This window comes from Paramisgurnus dabryanus, chromosome 9 (assembly GCF_030506205.2).
Source record: "Paramisgurnus dabryanus chromosome 9, PD_genome_1.1, whole genome shotgun sequence".
NCBI lineage: Eukaryota > Metazoa > Chordata > Actinopteri > Cypriniformes > Cobitidae > Paramisgurnus > Paramisgurnus dabryanus.
The window spans coordinates 20,687,053-20,709,749 of record NC_133345.1 but is presented as its reverse complement, the minus strand read 5'-3'; the positions used below and the strand labels follow the sequence as shown (position 1 = coordinate 20,709,749).

Here is a 22,697-nt window from a genome sequence, read left to right as displayed (position 1 = left end):
ACCCAAACAAAAACATTTTTGTCTACATGTCACATCACAGAACAAGGATAAATACCCCGTTCAATCATTCTATGTCACCTTTAAGAGAACATGAAAGCCTCAAGTGAACACTAGGAACATCCTCCAGGGGGCGCGCGACACTTTGCTACGCGCTTGCTTCAGTCAATATACGCTCTGAAATTATTGGTGCTACTGCTAAATAGCACTAAAAGCTCGTAATCATAGGGAACTATTTTTAGTTGAAACACCAAAATTGCTTATAAAGATCCAAATTGCATATAAAATCTTTAAATCTGTAAAAATGTAAATGTTTGATAGCTGTTTAACAAGCAAAATAAAGATCGTAGTGATGTTTTCAAATAACGGGCAGGTTTAGTTGTTTATTGCATACAGAGGTATAAATATTAAATATAATATTTCGTCAACATCATGTCATGATCAGAGACAATCAGATGAGTTAGGCTACTTTATACATTTATAGATTTGATATGCTTTACACACCCTTGTTACATTTGCAGCTGAAAAATAAAATTAGTCTGGAAGTTCATAGAACCTGTTATTTATTTTAGTAGGCCTATTTAAAAGAAAAAAACTGTTTGTTATTCTTTATGGACAATCTTGGAAGGGGCAGAGTGAAATGGACAAGCAAATAAACGTCATGGCTTCTTAAACATTTAATAATAGAAGTAATAAATGAAGGTTAGTTAAACAGATAATAAAGGTGGCAGTAATTAACAGGTAGCCAACTCATCCATCATACTTAGAAAGGTTTTGAAATATTGCTGGCTTTAAGTTTATTTTTTTTCTCTGCATCTTTTCACCAAACACTTTTTCTTCAGTCCTTTTCGGTATCTTAGTCTCTTGGCCTGCATTCAGTTTTCTGTTTGTGCGTGTTTGCATGGAGTTTAGCAAAGCCTGAGGGACCGAAACATTGCCAGAAATGCAAGAAGAGGGAAGAGATCAGACCGTTCACAGAGTGAGAGAGTAAAACCGGGCTGTGTGAATGCAAGGCATCTTCCCTGATGGATTCATTTGGGAGAGATTCAGCCTCATCTGGATGGCTGTCTGGTCCCAGTGGAGGGTTTATTGGGTGACAAGCATTGTGCTGGCGGTCTCCTTGTGGCTCTGGATGAAAACCAACACTGTTGCACAACTAAGAAGAAGAGAAAGTTTGTCCTTGAGCTCGGTGAAATATGTTAAATCTTGGCACTATAGTAACATGCTCATTCCACATAGTGTGTTCATTTTTCCCATGTTTATCTTTTTGACTTTTTGATACATTATATTTATTTATAGAAAAACCTATAAAGAATGTTTCAATAACTGCAATGGGGATCAAACCTTTCAGGGCCGGCCCGAGGCATAAGCGAACCAAGCGGCTGCTTAGGGCCCCGCTGGCCACCAGCGGGCCCCCGCCCCAATCATTTTTTTTTATACAATTAAATAACTTAAACAGGTAATATAAATGGATGAATGAATGAATGAATATGAATTTATAAATGAATAATTAAAGACAAGAAAATTTTGATTTGCAGAAAACTATAGCTGTGTCCCAATTCAGGGGCTGCGACCTTCTAAGGACGTATTTTAAGACCGATTGCGTCACAGCAGCGCGACTTCAGGCTGGTAAGGCCGTCCCAATTCGAAGGATGCTTAGAATGAAGCCTCAAAATGCGTCCTCATTTCTCCGCGCTGTTAAGGATAGAACGAATGGATCCTTAACAGCCGAGGATATCCCAAGATTCATTGCGCGGCTGCAACGGCAGCTGGATATTCTAAAATAAACAATTAAAACCTTCATTAAATAAAAGTGTGTATTTATCAAAAAAAGTTTGTCACTGTTTTAGTATTATAAGTTATGTTTTGTGTTAATATTATTATTTTTATGATGCATATATTTCTAAGGTTGATTAATTTAATTTAATATACTGTTGAATAGTTTAATCTACATCAACGTGTCATATTTTCTAAACTAAATTAATATTTTTCTGATTTCATATTTATTTTAATAAGTCAGAAACGTTTCCGCTATGTCCTGCTGACAGGCGCAGCAGGTGACGCCAATTATGGGTCGTCCGAAGGTTAGACCGTCTCATTTCAGTTCTCTTCGCGGATTTCTGAGGCTGCCACCTTGAAAGACCGAGTGCTCATATTTAAGGTCGCATGCTTAGAAGGTCGCAGCCCCTGAATTGGGACACAGCTTATGTGTCTGCAGTGCTAGCGTTTTAGTCAGGCGCAACATAGGCTACGTTCATACTGCAGTCTGAAACGACCCAATTCTGATTTTTTTGCCCATATGCGACCTGTATCTGATCTTTTCATGACAGTCTGAACGACACAGATCCGATCTTTTCAAATGTGACCCAGGCCACTTGGGTATGTGGTCCTGAATCCGATACGTATCCGATCTTTTGAAATGCGACCTTCGTCTGAACGGCCAGGCCACATGGATCCGACCCGTACGTCATTGATACGCTACAAACGTCATAATTCTGCATTGAAGTAGGCAAGAACGATAAGATAAACAACAACCATGGCCGACGTTGCTAACACTGCTCCACATCATTAAATTTTGGCCGTATGGGTGCACACGTTATATGATTTCACATAACAGCTTTCCCCCAATATATTAATATATAGCATATTATTATAATGCTGCGAATAATATGTGAAGTAGCAGCTTTCAATAAATATTTTTAAAATGCGTTTATAAATCCAACAACCCCTGTGACAGGTCTACACGTCCATTAGAGGTTTCTATGTTTATAAACCATTGCCTCTTTCTTTCTACATTAAAAGACAAAGCTGGCAATTCTGGTTATACTTTCGTTCTTTTAATAATTTCTTTATTTTATTTATAAATCACTCTGGGTTATCTGATTTATCTATTTGGCTTGTCTTTTGTTTCCGTGCACTTGAGGCATTTTGCACATTTGTTCTGCACTTTGTTACTTCTGACCTTATTTTATAAAAAAATTTATTTATAATAAACGTAAATTCTGATCTAGTTTAAGTATGTAAATTTTGGATTGCTTTTCGTTGTATCGATGTTGCGCTGCTGGCCATGCTTGCGCATGCAATTTAGCCGAACGGGCTAGGTGCTCTGCCTCTCATATTTAGGAGTTCATAAAACTAAACATTAAAAAACGGATGTTTTTCGACGGGTATATAAGTTTTTAAAATGTATTTAAAACAGACTGGTTATCTTGTCAAAAGTAAACTACAAAACAGGTAAGCCGTTTCTTTAAATTTCGGTGCTGAAACGGAAAATATCTGCACCAAACCTATATTTATGCCTGACACGACTGTCTTTCTTGTGATTTAATATTAAGGTTGGTGTTCACTTTCAAATGATAGCAAAGGTCTTTCTGTATCTAAAGTGAATACAGAGATGATCAAAGTCAAAGCAAGGAAGCAGGTATTTCTGTGCTAAATAATAACGCGAAGTGTTCTATAAAATCATTAATTTCAGTGTTTTTCTGGTTATAAATTAACGTTTAATGAATTGTATATAAAGCTTAGTTTTTATAATTTACAGTAACAATCACAAATTATTTGTCATTTCTCATTTGTCGTTTTTTTTGTCATGATTGCTTTGACGCGCTAAATCTCCAAATTAAATAAAAACACTGAATTGTAGCCGGAGTTTCCAAGGCAGGATCACCTTTGTTATTTTTTTAGGTGTAGTTATCAAAATGTTTTTTGTGTGATGTTCTGTAGATCGTGGCTTTAAAATGTTATGAGGAATAATTAAACAAATGTTACCTTACATTTTACATAAAATAAAACATATATATATAAATGCATCGTCAGTTTTGAATTCGTTCATCACTTGAAATACAGTTTTGGTCACCTTATCAGAAAGTTGTTTCTGTGCTGCTTGTGAAAGAAATTAAAGTTGCCAATTTGTACGTGGTCTGGCCCCCTCCCAACCCACGCACACAACCATATGATTTTACTATTGGTCGACTATGGAAAGATTCGACAATTCTGATTGGAATATGTAAATCCTTAGTCGAGGACACCCCTAGAAGATTGTAATTGTGCTGGCTCCGCTGGGAAAATAACTTTAATATTGCAAAAAGAGCTCCACTGTTGACTACACCGTTGTTGACATCCATGTTTAACATTAGCTTACAAGTGACGTCCTTTATGCGCATGCGGGTCACTTCTGGGTCATTTCACGTTCACACAGGAGATCACAAAAGGTCGCATTAAATTGGAAATGTGAACGGCCTTGCAAAAAAATCTAATTTTTTCAAAAAATCGGAATTGAGCATTAAGCCCTGCAGTATGAACGTAGCCTACACCTGCGCCACCTGCGCGTCGGCGCGCAAGTGCACAACGTCGTCACTCACTGTAAACAATGATGAGCCATTTGACATGTCAAAAAAAAAGATATATCCCTCTGGGGCCGAAAAGAGAACAAAGAAAAGGACCGAGGATGAGAAAAAAAGAGCAAGATAAAGGTATGTTTGTTTGCATGATTATATACAGTATGTTTAATTTGTGTTAGTGGTGTGACAGATCGACGTTAATCTGTGACCGTGATCGACCCACGGTTCGGCTCGCATGCGCCTAAATAGTGAAAGTTTATCATTTGCACGTGTTTCAAAGGCTTGCAAAAGTTAACATTTCAAGTGATTTTAAACAATTTATCCCGCAAAAAGGCGCTAAAGTGAGCAGTATTCTGCAAGTCCATGCGGTTTAAATTGTCCAGCCCAGCTCCCTTCAGAGATCAGAACACTAACACTTGATGTTTAAAGTAACTTTAGAGAGAGTTACGCTATTTTTTGTTCCACTTACATTAACATTAAACATTTATGTTTTTTACTTAAAATATAGACCCTTTTACTGTTTGTACACAATAATGACGTGGCAGCGTATGCGCGCGCATTAAGGCAACGTAAGAATCAGCTGTGAAGCAACAAGAGAAAGTTATTTTAAAAAGTTAACTTTTTCAACACAGCTACCAGATCCGTGTACTATAGTGGAGTGGATAGAAGACGTTAGCAGATGGTCAAATATAAAGTGGCCAGATACATATATACGTATAGTAGCATATTATATTAGTGCAACCAAACACAACAACCAGACATTTTGATGCTGGGAAACAGTTTTACTAAACTTACTGAGTTGCTAACACGTTAGAACCAATGGGGAATAACACCACTTCTGTTGCTGAAATGTGCGCGCAGTCTATTTGATCACGTGAGCTGTAAAAGGGTGTATACTTTTAAGTATACTGTAGGCTACCACTCCCTATACGCAGAGTACATAGTTTGCGTAGGGCACCAACTCCCCCGGGGGGCAGCATTGGTCACTTAGGGAAAAAAAAATCATTCTGTATACATATGAATCACAACAACATACAAACTATGTTACGGTATATACAGCATTTTGCAGTGACTAAGTAGGTCCCGCAAGAACCTGACTGCAGATGATCATGTGTGTTCAATGGCGCTACGCAGATCAATCAGCGAAAAACATTATAGTACCGATATCATACGCCATCCGTTTGCACAGGAACACACGTCACAACTGATGGAAAACTATGCCTGGGAAGACATAGCATTCTGAATTTAAATGAAAAAAAAAGTCCCAAATAAAACCCGTGCATCACTTTCAGGTCAGTTCACAAGGCTGTGAAAACGTATATTTTGGCGGCTTTCACCACCAACTCATCTGCATGATTTAAATAGTAGATATAAATTTACATTTAATTTCAATTGTTTAAATTCCACTGTTGCATTTTGAAGCATGGTAAAGATATCTATGCTAAAGACATTTGTTTTATATGCTAATAAGTTATAATAACTACACTTATTTATTACTTAAATTAACAAAACTTACTAAGCTGAATGCTTGAGTATTAAATCAATCAAACACCTGTATTGCTGAGAACTTAACCATACATATCAACTTTTGCTTCTGTTAATAGACATCTGCTGTTTTCTTTAAGCTGACTTTTAATTTACATACAAGAAAGACATTTAGTAATTCTCCAAAATACTGACATGTAAGATTAGCTTTGTCACATCAGATTAAGATGAAGTCCACATGCAACACTGAAATAAGCTTTAATATATAATTGCATTTTTGTAATGTAGTTTGTGTTGCTGTCAAAATAAAATGTATAATAAATAATAAATTATAACAATAGCATTTTAATAAAGTTTAATACTCACTCATACTGTGGTTGTTTGTGATTTTGTTGTTGTTTTATTTTAAACTAAAGGGGCACCACAGCAAAAAGTCCGCTTAGGGCACCCATTTGGCAAGCAGTGGCCCTGTGTATTAAAAAATAAAGACCCTTACAATAGAGGTGGAAAACAGTTTTCAGTATTAAATATGGTTTAGTTGTGCTCTGATTGCCATTTTAATTTATTCAGAATGATTTAAGGTTATACAGAAACTTTATTTGTGGCTAAATGTGCCCATTGTTTTATATACTATAAGTCAAACACACTTTATTTTTAAAGATGAATTTAATGATTGTTCAAAAGAAAATCTGTTAACGTTATTAAAAATAATCAGCAACCCAAGAAAATATGTCAAACACACAGAGTATGCAATCCACAATATTATCCAAAGTGCATGCTATATACAAATAAAAACAGATAATGATATATACTTTGTAACTGCATGTCTCAGTAGTATTTAACTATATAAGAACAATGAAACCATACTGTAAAAAATGATCAGTTCCTTAATAATCTTACAGCTACATTCTGTCTCCAAAGGCCACTAAACTTTTTAACTGCTCTCTAGCAGAAACTATGGAACAAGGTGCTGTTTAATTTAATTTTAAGATGTGCCACCTACACCTTAAACCCTTTTGTGACTATTATCTTTATTTAATCCCAACTAAAGATACTATGAATAATAGATCATTTGAATGATTCACACTGGTTCAAACGAAAGCACTCATACAGTTGAAGTAGGGGTTTCAAATATAAATTTACTAGTTTAAATTTACTGTTCCTCCACCAATGTGTATAAACAATACTAGGCGTAGCTAAGTTTCCTCTTGCAAAACATTGTTGGCTATTGAACTATAATGGCTTCATACTGTATCAAAACAGCCTAGAGTCCTTTGTTGACAAAAAGCAGTGCTTTGGGTATTGAGTGACCCAGCCTGCACACCCCATGACTGCAGGAGGAGAAACTGGACACTAGACCCTGCCGCAAAGATCCTGCCGTATTGAGCCAAGAAATAAATGAAGTTAGACTTTAGGTTCCGGCTCAGTGACAGGGCCATGTCCCGCTAACAAAAAACACCACAACATTTCAACATATATCTGGAAACAATGTCCTGTTACCTCTAGTTTAGAGAATGTGGCTGTAATTAAATGGAGGATTATGGGAATACAATCTGCCCTGACAAACCAGTAAGAAAGTAGAGAACAGAGAAAGATAACTTACATTGCCACAGTAAGTGAAGTAGAATGAGTGTCCCTTATATTCCCAACTATGTTCTGCTACATTCTAGTACATAGACCTGATCCAAAGTCTACCCAAGCCTGATCTGGCATTGACATCAATAGGCACTTTTCCAAACCGGACTCATTGAGTTGGCACAGCGTCACTCGCATATGACAGAAATTGGGCAAAGAAGAGGGGCATGGGTGGAGCTGAGGTGCCTGGTTTGCTAAAATTATAAATAATTATGCAGAACTTTAATGGGTTAATATAATTAAAATGGATGAGTTACCAAAAAAATTCACCCCCCTCTCAGTTGTCATAAAGGGCAAAATTAGCTTTTTGTACCAGGCTGTAAACATGTTTATTTCTGCTGTAAAGTTGGACATTTTAACATGGGGGTCTACGGGATTAACAGTCTCTAGCGGGCCAGTCAATGAATTTGCAGTTTAAGCCACTTCCATGTTGGCTTCACGACAGAGACCGGAAGGTTGCCCATTGGCATAATTAGTAATCGTGCCGTGATTCCGACTGGTGTCAATATAGATCCATATTATGCAACATAATGCATCCTGCAATCTAATTGTGGGAATTCAGTTTCTAAATGAAAGTTAACATTTTGTAACTGGTCCATCAGATCACATTTAAGCTCTCTGTCCTGCTCGACCATTCAGTTTCTCTACAAAATGTTCAAAGTTAAGGCTCTTATTTGCTCCTAGCCTTGATTCCTCTGGTCCATATTGGCTCCAGATGGCATAAACTTTCACCTCATTAGTGCTGACAGCTCAGGGTTGAGGTTGTCTGGTCTTCTGTGTCCCAGATGAGGGCATCATGTGGCCCACGAGATCGTAGCACTGTGCTCCTTCGCTTTCATACGCAGGCTGGCGATGCTGGAGGATTTATGATCCGGCTCGACGTTGAGTTCAAAGCCATTAAAGTTTCCACCTGCTCCCGGTTTGCCAAATAGACTGCCAAGGTGTGTTTGTCCCATGCCCAGGAAATCAGACACACCGCTAGCAGAATGAGGGTGAGGGTTCATACAAGACGCTGCTGTATCAAAGGGTACCACACATCCAGGCACCGGTGACGCAGAGCTGCTTCCACTTAACCATGAGGGGTTTTGAATCTAGAACAAGTACACAGATGAATGCAATAGACTTAGCTTAAAAAGCTAGATTTTCAGTCAGATTGTATCTAATATAAAATATATTATAAAGTATACTTAAAGTAATGTCATTTTTACTTGTGCATAATTTTCTTGCTGTGTAAGCAGTGGCAGTTCATAGGCTGTTGAGAAGTGCGTCCGGACTTGTTGCATCTGTCCAAATCGTTCTCTTTTCCTCCATTTGGCCCTGCGATTCTGAAACCACACCTGAAGCAAATAGAAAACATGGTCATGGGAGCAAATTTCTGAAATTTGGGGGTCATACAATACAAATATATTGCATATTGTATTGTTTAGAAGCTTCATGATGTTCTCTCTTACAAAATAAATATGCTACTTTTATTAGATCTTCACGTTGACGTCTTTAATGTGCTGCCCATATTTTGGATTGAACTCTCCCCTGCCAGCACAGGGGTGCATTTTCATAGCTGTTCCTCTGTCTCCTCAGCCAGCAGGATCAACCTGGATCTTGTCTGGAGCAGGTCCACCTCATCAATCACTATAAGGTTGGCTCTGAAGCCATGTTAGCACAGCATGACACTAGCCAACAACCTCAAACCATAACGGACTGCATTTGTGCCCTCTATTTTATGATTTGGTTAAATGCTTGTTGTTACGGTTGCAATGTTAAGCTCCTAAGTTCTTCTTTCGGCTATGCTCACTTAGTTCACAGTATGAAAGAGAGGATTTTTCCTGTTTTTACCTAGTTATATATAAGAAAAGCGTTAACATGTTTACATGGACCAAAAACCCACAGACTCATGTATCTCAAGTATTTATCTCTACCCCTTAAAGGGCTCTGGTGTGTAATTTGGGGATAGAAGATTACTCTCTTGGTTAAGCAATTATGCTTTAAGGCGTGCATATGCATTCATTGACTGTGGTTTAAAGCAAACATGCTGCTTCAAAGGGCAGATTCGATCTCACCATAGCATGGATTGTGAGATGAATTTCTGTCCAATCATTTAAACAAGAGTTCCATTATAAGAGGCAGACATTTGTCTATAAAGTGGGAACCAAAGTTACATATGCCACATTGGGGCTCTAAAGATGGAACACTGTTATATGAAATAATTATTATAATTTTTTTTATTAGCCTATTGATATTTCTGGTTAAAAGTAATTTTGCTTTACATGCTATTATGTTAATGTCATGGTCCTTCAGAGTTTTTGCAATATAATCCTTCTGTATTTGATTATTTGAACCTTTTTATAATCTTGTATTTGTATATTATGCTATTATGTTATCATCTGTTAAAGGTAAAATGTCGTACCTTATTTTGTATCTTATTGAATGGTTTATCAATTAAACACAGACTGATCTCACGGAAAGTCTGTTATAGTCACAAAAAATGGATATATTTATTTGTGTCCATGGGACAAAATTCAGCTTCAGGCATTTTATGTATTGTTTTCTCATTGTTTTTTCCTATTTTCTTACCATTGTCACTTGGGGTTGGGGTTAGAATCACTTCTTGTTACATTTTTAGACATCCTAACCCAAACCCCCCTCTCTAACCCCAACCCCAGAGAACCGTTTTAAAAGCGGAAGAAAAACATGTAGAAACCAATAAATAAAAATACATCCTAACCCAAACCCCAAATCTAACCCCAAGCAACAATGATTTAAAAATAGGTGGAAACAATACATAAAATGACACAAAAAAGAAAGTCGTGCCACGGGCATGAAAAACTATTTATAGAAATTCGTGCTAAGTGACATGAAAAAGACATTCGTGCTCAAGGAACGAAAAAAAAGCTGATTTTCGTGCCATGAACAAATAAATTGATACAATTTACCGTAAGATCATGTTGATTAAACATTATGTTAAATGATTTTACAGAGAAAAAGAATTGACAGTAATCCATCATCCATAACTTTACCAGCCTTTATGTTTTTTTCCCCATTCCCTAATTCTTTTTATTCTCTGCTTAAAGCCTGTGAGGAAATAAGGATGTTGGAAAGTGAAACTGGAGAATGTTCCGGCTGGATTTTGTTTACATTTCATGTTTAATTTCCTGTCGCTTAAGCCCATGGCTTTCCAGAGCCGTCCCCTATGACCTCTAAGAGACCCCCAGACACACACTCGTAGACTGCCATATATGCCGATACTTCATGGATCAATCATAGTGACGCATGACAGTTTCTTCTGCACAGTGTTTTGATGTTTTGTACAATAAATTATATACAAGTTTATTTCAGAATAGGGAATTCATACACAAATCTTTTTGCTTTGGCAGTCAAGTGACTTAACTAGTGCTCTAGATGAGATAAGATTTGAGACATGACCAAAGATAAAAGGTACTTAATAGTTTTTTATTTACATGTTTATATATACTGTAGTTATGAGCTAAGTTCCAGCTCAGTGGTAAAGCAAATCCAGCGAACACACATACTGATGTAATGCTCTGTAAGTTGCTTTGGATAAAAGTAACTAACCAACACTGCAGTTGAGTAAATCAGATTTCGTTTGGGTCTTTAACTAACAAATTTACAAATAAATTCTGAACTGGTACAATATTCTGGTGTATTATTTTGTTATGTGGGAATCTCAAATCTACGCAAGTATTGTCTGCATATGCTTCCCTAAATGTGAATATAATCAGAATGAAGAAACATTAGCTTGGTTTCCACCCAAACTAAATTAAAATTCGCAAAAAATAAAAATAAAAACAATCAAATGCGAATTACGGTTCCTCAGTTGTTAGAGCGAATGACGGTGGTATTGGTAACCTAGCAACCAACTGTAAACAAAACGAAGCATGCTTGGAAAATGGAGACATGGCTGCAGTCACGATGGGGCAAGTATTAATTTAGTTTTTAATTTAGTTATTAATAGTGCAGCTTGTAATTACCAAACTAAATGTTGTGCACAGAAGAAGAAATGCAGCATTTTTAATGAAGGCACTAGCAACAACACGAAGACGACGTCGATAAGGTAAAGACATAGACTAGATTTAATGTTCGCTACGTCAGAATTTATTTGGCAAATACGTTTCCATCCCCCATTTTTCGCATTATCTCTTTATCGCATACGACCATAAACCACCACCTCATGCAAGCGTATTTTTTGCAAATTAAGGGGTTTTTAATCGAAATTTGGCGTTTCCATCACTAATTGCTGAAACGATACTTCAAAATGCGCATAAAATAATGGTGATGGAAACGTGAGATTGTTCAATAGCCATGTTTACATCACCATGTTTGTATGCGTCTTTTGAAGAATCGCCGCCAAATTTCGACTATGGGAGGCAATTTTATTCCGCTATCGTTGTCTTTACCATATGGGGCTCGACGTCGTCGCAGTAGCCTACCCTTGCTGCTGCCTTCATCAAAAATTCAGCACAGCATTCAGTTTGGCAATATAGCTGCACTGCTAAATTAATAACTTTCCCCATCGTGACTACAAGCAGTCCTGTCTACATTTTCTTAAGCGTTTTGTTTACAGTTGGTAACTAGGCTACCACCGTCATTCGCTTAAACAACTTGATGGAAGTTTTTTTTTGCGAATCTTCTCGCAAAAAAAGATTCTCTTTACGTTTGGAATGGAAATCCATCCACCAGCCTATCCATTTTTCCATCACCATGATTTTATGCGCATTTTGGAGTATTGCATCAAAAACGAGTAGGCTAATGGAAACGCCAAATTTCGATTAAAAATCCATTAATTCTCCAAAAAAGTTTTTACGCTCGCTTGAGGTGGTTTTTGATCTAGCGATAAAAGTAAATGTGAATAATGGGAGATGGAAACGCATATGTCAAATTAATTCTGACATAACAAACATAAAACCCATGGGACTCACCGTGTAGCTGTTTCCGCTGTCGTTCTTTATCATATATGTGGTTTGACGTCGTCGCAATGTCCTTGCTGCTAGTACCTCCATCAAAAATGCTCCATTCTTCTTTTGTGCACAGCATTTAGTTAAGCAATTACAAGCTGTACTGCTGATAAATTAATAACTTGCCCCATCGTGACATGCAGTCCTGTCTCCAAGCGTGCCTTGTTTTGTTTACTGTTGGTTGCTAGGTTACCAATACCACCGTCATTCGCTCAAACAACTTGATAGAATCGCACCTAATTCGCATTTGTTTGTTTTTTCCGTTTTTGTAAATCTTGAAAAGATTTCTTCACGTTTGGATGGAAACCCAACCATTTTTATTGTCATTATTTATGCACATTTTGATGTATCGTCTAAAAACAAACGTAATTCGAAAAAATGTTTTAAAGCTCGCTTGGGGTCTAATGATTACCTAACACACTTTTTTCTCTCCATTAAATTATATTATTGCTTACTTACATAACTTAAAAATAGTTTTTAGTTTACCAAAGTTATAGCTGATGTGATGAAGAAAAACTCATCTGTGCTGTGCTGCTAAACTTAAAATGTCTATCGAAGTGTGTTGAGGGACAATGTCCTGTTTGTTCAATAAGAGAGATGGAGACAGAGGGAATAGGAAAGAGTGACAGCCAGCACTAAACAACAGCGCTTGGGAGGGAAACGGGAGGGTTTCATCTCAATTGCGTATGTCTGTAGGTATGTTTTTGAAATACGGGTCAAACTCTGTAGTAACTCAACAGGGTCTGCTCTGTGTTGTCAGCCTACAGAGGTAATTAGATTCATGTGTGTAGGATAGGATTGGTTCTGTTTGGACTCAGGATGAATGAAGTTATTTCACTGTACCTTCAAAACATGGCCAAGCTTCTGACAATGCTTCATTCTGTGTATGGAAATTGATTATGTCAACCCAAACAGTTTTTCCCTACCTAAAGAGCTTTGATGTTTTTTTTCTTTCTTAACATCCTAAAGTATTGTGCAGATTTGTGTGGATAGATAGTAGATTTTAGGAAAAGCTATGTTAGCTATGCCTTACAGCTAGACTGCAACTCTAAATGTTTGTAACTGAGTCCAAATGATTTGCAGCAAGCCACAAATGTCCATATAGATAATTTAACATATTACTTTCTAAACTAAACCAAATATTCTTAAATATGTATATCCCTGCTGTAAAGACCTTAATGTCAAAAAGGTTTTGATATAATTTATAAAAACAAGTTGAAATTGTTTAACTTAATTTGTTAAGTTAACGTAAAATAAAAGTATATGCTGATTTGACAAAAATGCTGTGCTTTTTTTACAATGTGGGTTCTTGTGAAGCTGACCTGCACCCTTGCTTCTGTGAGATCTGTCCTTAGAGCCAGCTGCTCCCGGGCATAGACATCTGGGTAGTGTGTCTTCTGAAATACCGTCTCCAGCTCCTCCAGCTGATAGCTAGTAAAGGTGGTACGGTTACGCCTTTTTTTGCTCTTGTTTTCTAGTTTGCTCTTTTCCAGATGACTTCCAAGCTCAGAGACAGGACGCTCTGATGGGCTTTTGACCCCAGGGCCTTTCACATTGAGGTAACAAGCATCCATTTCTGTGCCACGAGATTGAGACAGCTCGGTGTCTGTTAGTCCAGCCCCATCTTTACCTGTGAAGAGACATCTGCATTAGTTGTAAAATGTCAATTTTACACAGAACTATTTGGTGGCTTATGCCCTATTCATGTACATGTACACATAGATTTTATGACTGGAGTTATAAGCATCTTCCCAGGTGGAAATTTTATTTTTGCCAGTGATCATCATGTGTTATTGTTTTATGAAAAAGTGCAAACATTTTGTACCAGAAAATCATGCATGTTAGACGATGACAGAATTTTAAGAAAATAATCTGCAGGTGTGACTTGGTATTTTTTTTTAGCATTTTAAGAATACAAAATTACATTCACTTTATAGTTAATTATAAAGTAACCTATTATCATATACATTACAGTCTGATTTCTTAGTGCATCATGTAGCTCAGTTGGTAAATCACGTCTCAGATGTTTAAATAAATAAAAGAAATATGAAACAAGAGACAATGGTTGAATGCATTAGGAACTGAATATTGTTCAAATAGTCTAAATTTGGTTCAATTTAATGAGAAATGTTAAAGTATTGAAATCTTTAATAATATTGACTTTTTATTGCAGACTGGCCAAATCTTAGCTCATTTTGAGACATTGTTTAGATCTTTTCTAATTGGCATAATTGAAGATTTCTTTTTCTCAGGAGAAATATCTGAGATGCAGAAGACTTGCTCTCAATTTAAAGGTGCAATGTTGGACTTTTAGAAGGCTCTCTTGATAGAAAAACAATATAATATAATATACATAACTATATTATCAGTGGTGTATAAAGACCCTACAAAATGAACTGGATTATTTTTATTACCTTAGAATGAGCCGTTTTTATCTACATACACTGTGGGTCCCTAATGGAAGTCGCCATTTTACACTGCCATGTTTTTACGGTAGCCCTAAACGGACAAACTGTCCTATAGAGCGTGTTTTGTGGTTGGTTGGTTTTTAGTAGGTGTTCTTGCACTCTGAGAAAAAGGTACAAAAGCAGTCACTGGGGTATTATCTTTAAAAAAAAAAAAAATCTGTACCTAATGAGTGCATATAAGTACCTCAAAGGTAGATATTAGTACCTCACATATATATTGGTACCTCACAGGTATAACTTAAATTGTACATATTAGGAACTTTTAAATAGACTTCTCCAATGACAGCTTTACCTTTTTCTGAGAGTGTGCTGTTGAATATGGCCGAATTAAAGCATGGATTCAAAATACTGACAACAAAAATCTTTCTTAAAATACCTTTAAAAAAAAGTGTCAAAACATGCTTGTTTCAAGTCTAAAACTCTACAGACTATAAACACTAAGTACATTAAGCATTACAAATGTGAGGTAAACAAAAACAGTTATGACATTGAACATGACTGAGCTCATATTAGTGCATGGTGCAGCACTTTTTTGTGTAGGGAATCTCACGTTGTATCAATCTCCTGTCACCTCAAAGTTTTAGTTTAAACTGCAAGTTTGAAAGCCCAGAGATCTGCCTTTAGGACTTTATCTGATACAGAGGCACAAGTTTGTTCATCTGTCTCACCTTGCTCTGCTTGTCAGAAAAGTCCCAAAGAAAAACTGTGAAACTGTAAGCCCCTCCCTGGTGTCTTTTCTTGGCTTTGTAGCCTTTATTGTGCGAAATCTGCCTACCAGCAATGTTTTTAAACCATGCTTTTGCATATTTTGTTTTTAGGAGCCAAAGTTATTGGGTTTGGCTGCCATTTTTGCACTGACAGCAAGAGTCTGGATTTGATAACTGTCCAAATGTTTAGAGATTTCAGCGATGCTATGTGGTGTTATTTCTGCTTGCCATATGGAACACAAAATCTAACCCTTGCCACTGAGATGCACGTTTCATGAGATAAAAGTCTATTTAAAAGTTGCAGAGTTTTCAGAAACATTGCTGAAAGCCAAATTTACATACAAGCAGTGTGTCCCACCCTTTCAGATGATATGTGACCCATGTGTATAAAACTCAGCTAAACTCATTTTATTTTGATTTACTGTTTTTTATTGAGTGTAAATATATTTAATATTGATTTAGTAAGACAATGACAAAGATTGAAATCAATAATTGCAATCAAACTAGATTATGAGACTTTAGCCTGAATTTCACAGATATGGTCACATAATTTACCTTTATTCTTTTAAAATGAAGTCCTTTGTCAGGCTTTAGGGTTTGATGGGAGTTGCACCTACAGTGAATAATTTGCCTTAAACTGACAATACTGTTATTATTCCCTACCCTTACATCACTCAAACCTCGTAAGCAAAATTTCAAAGTAGCTTTATCCATACACTGCCAATTAACACTGATCACTGCCTGTCAGGTCAGGATTTGAACCTCGGTCCCCTTGCATGATAAACAAAACACCCAATATTTGTATAAAGATTTGTTAAGAAATAAAATGTGATTTTCTTTCAATCATGTATATGTTGCCTATAGTGTTTTTCTCTGAGTTATTCTGAATGCATACTTTGAAAATGAATTTAACCTAAGGATTTTTAATTGGAGCATGTGTTTGTACCAGTCAGTCATTCACCTGAGAGGCTTGGCTCCTCTTTGAATTAGCAGAGGTCAGATGTTTACTAGGGGCTGCTATTTAATCACTGCAAGAAACATCAAAGTGTAATTTAAGCAGCTGTAAAGCAGCAGGGACCCTGTTAAGTTTTATGGAATGTGATAGTCTGGGTCAGCTTCAGCTGTAAGACACATTATAAATCAGACTGTTGTAACTAACAAACTGTAAATCAGGTTGTCAATCACAACAACAAAATGCTGTTAGTGACTAAAGACAAAGAGGGATTTATGTCCATATAATTGATGATGGAACATTAATCGTATAAAAACCCTATAATATTTGCAGATAAAATTGGCATGGCAATTACTGTATTTGTAGAGGAATATATTTAATATTTTAATTATAATCTAAAACCAACAAATTTTTTATTTTTTTACTGTATAGTACAAAAATGTATACAGCTACTGTAAACTTTATTAACCACATACAGAACTCAGCAGTAAAACCTAAAATATCCTTGTAATCTGATTAAATGTTAGAGTAACTTACTGTATTATATATGGAAGATATAGATTCATAAAAATAAAGGTGCTACAAAAGGTTGTTTGCAGTGATTCCATAAAAGAACAATTTCTTTGTTGATTTTTTACAGTTTAAAAAAACCTTATTCCACTACAAACACTTTCGTAAAACACATAATGGTTCTTCAAATGTTAAAAGGGCTTAATGGTCCCATGCATCCAAAAATGTATTATTATTACTTTATGGCATCGTGTAGCACCTTTATTTTTAAGAGTGCAGGTATCTATGCAAAGGCAAAAAATGTCCAGATGTTTCTATAAGAAGATCAATGCCTACAAGCCGCCCCGGAATGTGGATACTGTGAAATCAGGACAGTGTTTCCTAAATCTGATAAATTACCTCACATGAGTCCCATACACTGCATAACATAAACTAAACCAGGATTTCATTCCCATATGCTCACTGTGGCTTGAAATAGCTCAGGGAAGAGAATATTCTTTGTATTACATACATTAAGAAGCATCAAAGTGTTTTTATGCATGGATGAAACTGTAGAAAATCATGAACATATGTTAGAGTACTCAAATAATTTAGTTTTTAATTTTTGTTGATGTTTGACATAATCTGACAGTGAATTGTTGTTACTAAATTTTTTGTTTTCATTTGAATGTATTTATCTTTTCTTAAGTTTCATTTCAATAGAAGAGATATAGACAATTGAGCCACTAAATGCCACCTCCTTCAAAAATAATTTATTAAACTACAATGGATCACATTCAAACTTGGGTCCCTGTACTCAGAACTGAATACAACCCGGATATGGCAGTCACATGGATTATAGGATCCCCTAATGTGTGGTTCAGGGTTTTTTTATTGTACATTCTTTCATCATTTTCAATGTTTTCTAGAAGTATCTTTAGTGACTTTTCAACTATGTCTTGTCCACAGAAGTGGATTTTTTTTGCCAAAAACTTACATAAACTTAGAGGGTTTTGCAGCGAAAAAAGTAAATGAAATGACTTAAGTGACATTTGAGAAAATAAGGCATTTCAGTTAAAGACCAATACCCTTTCCATTGCCATTAAGTGAAATTACTCAATCTAGTAAACATAGTGCTCATTTACAAGAAAACATGTGAGATGCACATTTTTGGATGATCTCCTACCTTTATGTTTTTGTAAAATTTCCTATAGGAGCTGACTCAGTATTAGGTAAAAGCACTCTCATCACTTTCTATCGCTTCCAGATGAACATAAAGTATCACTTCTATGTGAAACACTAGTTAAAAATTTAACTTTAGGTTGTATCCATATCTTAGGGATAAAATGAAATGTCATAACTCTATTTCTGCTCAGCTGGAATAGTCTAGATAATTAAACAAAACCCTAATAGCCCATCAATTGTGAAATGCTGGTTTGTTTATACAGGTCATTTTGTTTGGAGAGGTTATGTAAACCAGTCACTGGTTCTCATTATAAGTCCTTCAGCGTTATGATCATACTGAGTAATAAAACATGAATAATTACACTGGGAGTTTTACCACACATCAGACTCTGAAAAATACCCTGCAATCCATGAATCACAGAGACGTCATACATTGCTTATTGGTATTTTCTCCTTTTGGAAATTGTATCAATTAGACCAGAGTTCAAATAACATAAGTTAGTTGGTTATAAAATGTTAATGAAAAGTAATAATTTTTGGCCCATGACCAACAGTGATACTCATACAGTTTCCTCACAAGCAAGCTTTCTCTGTCTCTAACAGAGGATAACATGAAATGTCCTATATGTTCTCTAGTGGGACTGCTTAAAGCTTGATCTTTGATGTCTAACACAGACTACAAATCCACTGCAACAATAGTGTGGGATGAGCACAGTGCTCTTTCTCTTCAAGCCGCAGACTTGAGAGTTTAACCATGCAAGAGGTCCTTAGGCTACTTCTTATATTTCCAATTTATTCATGAATGTCACACTTAGGTTTTTATTTATTTATAATATTATAAACTTTTTTTTAAAAAACGTGCATGTAATGTACAAAAAAGTTATTGTTAAAAAGTTATTGTTGTCCTACTATTTGACTATTAGCCTAATATATATATGAAGAGATTGGTTCAAAAAAAATTTGTCAAAACATGTTTATTATTATGTTATTATGTTTTTATTGTGTTTTATTGTGCTTCTTAGCTGTATTTTTTTAGTTATTAAGGTTTAAATCAGAACAAACCAAATGCAGTTTGATTTATATGCACAATAAAAAGCAATATTTTATTGCTAAAATTAATGTTGAGAAATCTTTAACTTTTTCGTTTAATTGGAATCAAATGTATAAACAAATTGGAAATTCATTAAAAGAGCCTGTTAACAATAAAACGCAGATGTGACTACCAAGGATGAGCGGCAGAAACTGAAATACTGAAAATGTAAACATTAGTTTTGACGTCGACATCACATTGTGGCCCTTTGTAGTAGGCCTATAGGCTATCGCTATTATGCTATACTAAATGCTGCCTCCCTTGACACAAACACACTGTAGGGGCTGAACATGGTACCGTGACGTTTGCATGTTTTTTTTAAAAAAACAATAAGGATAAGTGAATAAGTAAACGCAATTTCAACCTTAATGAATGCAAATATATAACGCTTGGGATGTGCAAAATTATTTGATATTGTCTCTTAAATTTTCTTAAACTATTATTGCAGTTTTTTCAATGATTACAAATTAACTATGCATTAGAAAGTATGTAGGTAAAGAAAATTGGTTTTAAAAAGTTTTTAAAGGCTGACTGTATATTGTCCTTCTGTCTGAAGCCAGTTAAAATTATGTATTATTGTATTAGCTTAAATTAAACTAGGTTGAAGAAACAGTTAGTGTCCATTTTCATTGACCTGTACTAAATCCATCGTAAAAAAGCCCATGGTCGATATTCAACCACAAAGATGGATTTTCATGCCACTGCTTAAGGTCAAAATACAATCATTCATTAGAATCACACTTAGAAACTATACTTAACGTGAAGTTTAATTCTCCAAAAACGAAATAATTGAAACCGAGCAAGACGCGCGACTACATAAATAATTTAATTAACTTTTACATAGGCCTTTTATAAAGTCGAGCTTAAAAAATCTAAGTTTATGTTGAGCGTTTATTTATTTATTTATATATTTGAATACCCTTCCACCTAACTACCGATGCAGCTCATGCACCAAATGGAAAATGTTGATCTAATAGCCTTAAATATACTATTACTGGCTTTCAAGAAATCAGTGCACTAGCCTGTCAAAAAACTTTTGACAACTAATTCACAAATTTTCTGTGGGTACTTTGAAGACAACAATCATTTTGATGTCTTGTGCTCAAATTATTACAGGCCTCCTATATAATAAAAACATGTTTTTATAATAAGAACACCCATATATATTGATATATTATCACACGAACCATATTTTCTATAAGCACCATTAGATTACTATAAAATATAAAAGCCACTTACCATAGCAGTCGTCCTGAAGTATTTTGCTCTCTTGATGTGTTTTATATAAGGGTTTTTGTATGAAAAGATGGTATTTGTTATAAACGCTCTCGGGTGTGATATCATCAGGAGACTGGCACTCCTGTCGGACAGGACTCCGCGATTTGTCTTCGTTAGGCTGACCTTTGGCGGACAGAAAAGTGTGGTTGTATTTTGCCTCGCTCGGCTGTAAAGCCCTGTAAGGGTTGGCCTGCTGAATTCTCCCTTGACCTGATAATGGTGAATAATATGAATCCGTGGATGTCATATCGCGATAAGAGACACGCGTATCTGTATTCATCCCGAGAAAAAAACAGACTAAAAAACAAACTAAAAACTTTCTGTGAGGGGGGTAAATCAAAACGTAACCCCTCGTTCTCATTCAGAGACGGGCATGCACTTTCTCACACACCCACAGCAAGACGACAGCTGGAGTTAGTTAAAATGATTCAGATGTTTTCCAGAGACTAGGCAAAGCGAATGCTAAAAAGCCACTTTATGCTTAGGAGAGGATGGAGGATGTTGCCCTGGTGTGTTCACTACTGGCAGATCCATTGGTCCCTAGAAGAGACCAAGCTGTGGAAAACAGGAGAGGATATAGCTTTTTTACTCACACGTGGAAGATAACGTATGATGGCATTTGTGCAGTTACACACACAAAAGCCAGAACAAGAAAACTGAGCAGCAAAACTCTATCGATCAACAATTTTCTATTGCTGTAAAATATAATATACGCCGAACTAATGATAATAAATACACGATATTTAGGCACACCATGTTAATGATAATATCTAATATTCACAACTTAAAGGTTGCAAACAGTCAGAAAAATAAGTTTAAGAAGTTGCACAAAATGTATTCAGACATGCCGGTTATTTTTGTACTCTTTTATTCTTTCTCTAATTATAGGCTAATTATTATTCCGAATTAAATATATGTTTGTTGATTTTTATATTTTTAATTCAGTGAATAACAGCTAAAATCACACTGCTCAGATGTCCCATAAAAAGTTTGGATAAATTGGTAAACAAAGAAATGTAAACATGTTTAAACTTATATTGTCTGATGTGTTTATTCTAGTTTGTAAAGTTTGCAATTTATTTGTAATTATTTTGTTTTCAGCATTGAGACGTCGGACTTGCTATGATGTCATCCCACATCTCGAGTTCACTGAAAGACTGAATCCCTAAACGAACATTTTAATGATGCTGAGGGCTGCGCGTTATTTTATCTTACAAACGAACCAACATTTCAATTTTTTTTTTAAATCAACAAATCACTGTGTTTGGTAATGAACAAAATTGCTTTGAACCTTTAAAATTGTTTAAATAATAGAAATAACAGCGATAAAGTAAAAGGATAATTATGCACACTGGGCCTTTTTCAGAGTGGCATATTTAAAATATTTATGACCAATTAGCATGCAGAATATAGCTTAGGCATTAACATTCTATCCTTTCTCAAACATGTCTGCTTTTTGTAATATTTTTGCTTTTTAAAAAAACCTATTTACTCTTTTGATATCTATCTGATACAATTTATGATTTTGAATAGTTTCTAATCAAAATCATTCTTGCATAGTGTGAATGATTTTGTTCTGTTTATAAATGGGTTTTCAGTGTCTTTTTGCACTAAGAATTAGATTTTTTTTGTCATGGGCTTTTATCTTATTTCCTTACTTGCACCTTTTACATGCATTTAAAATACAAATAAAATATACAATATTTTTGGCAAAGTCTATAAAAGCTTTACAACATGTCTATAACATTTCATAATAAAATTAGTTATTTTTAAATCACTTTAGATGTCATCAAAAAAGATTTCAGAAATTACATTACATATAAATTATTTTAGAATATATATTGATCTAGACATTTTCCAATAGTGAATCATTATGAATTAAGTAATAACTGTTATAAATATGCAATCTATATAATATATTTACTGTTTATGAGATTTTTTCTGCTCAGATAGGCTAACTTGTTGCAGAACCTTTAAAATACATAATGCTCAGATGTAATATGACTGTGCTATAGATAACTGAAACATACATATCTAAACGACAGACCAGATATATAAAATGAAACATAGTGCTGACTGGGCCTGTCAGCAAGAAGCCCTT

General features: G+C 35.4%; 1 protein-coding gene across 1 annotated transcript; it reads right to left on the bottom strand.

The window, feature by feature from the left end:
* Positions 1–5,893: 5,893 nt before the first annotated feature.
* Positions 5,894–21,127, bottom strand: LOC135773477 (homeobox protein aristaless-like 4). Its single transcript, XM_065283072.2, has 4 exons — positions 20,558–21,127; positions 13,750–14,057; positions 8,666–8,794; positions 5,894–8,548 (listed from the first exon to the last, which is right to left on the bottom strand). The coding sequence occupies exons 1-4, from the start codon at positions 20,955–20,957 to the stop codon at positions 8,252–8,254; spliced, it is 1,134 nt and encodes a 377-aa protein (XP_065139144.1). The 5' UTR covers positions 20,958–21,127; the 3' UTR covers positions 5,894–8,251.
* Between the last annotated feature and the right edge of the window lie 1,570 nt (positions 21,128–22,697).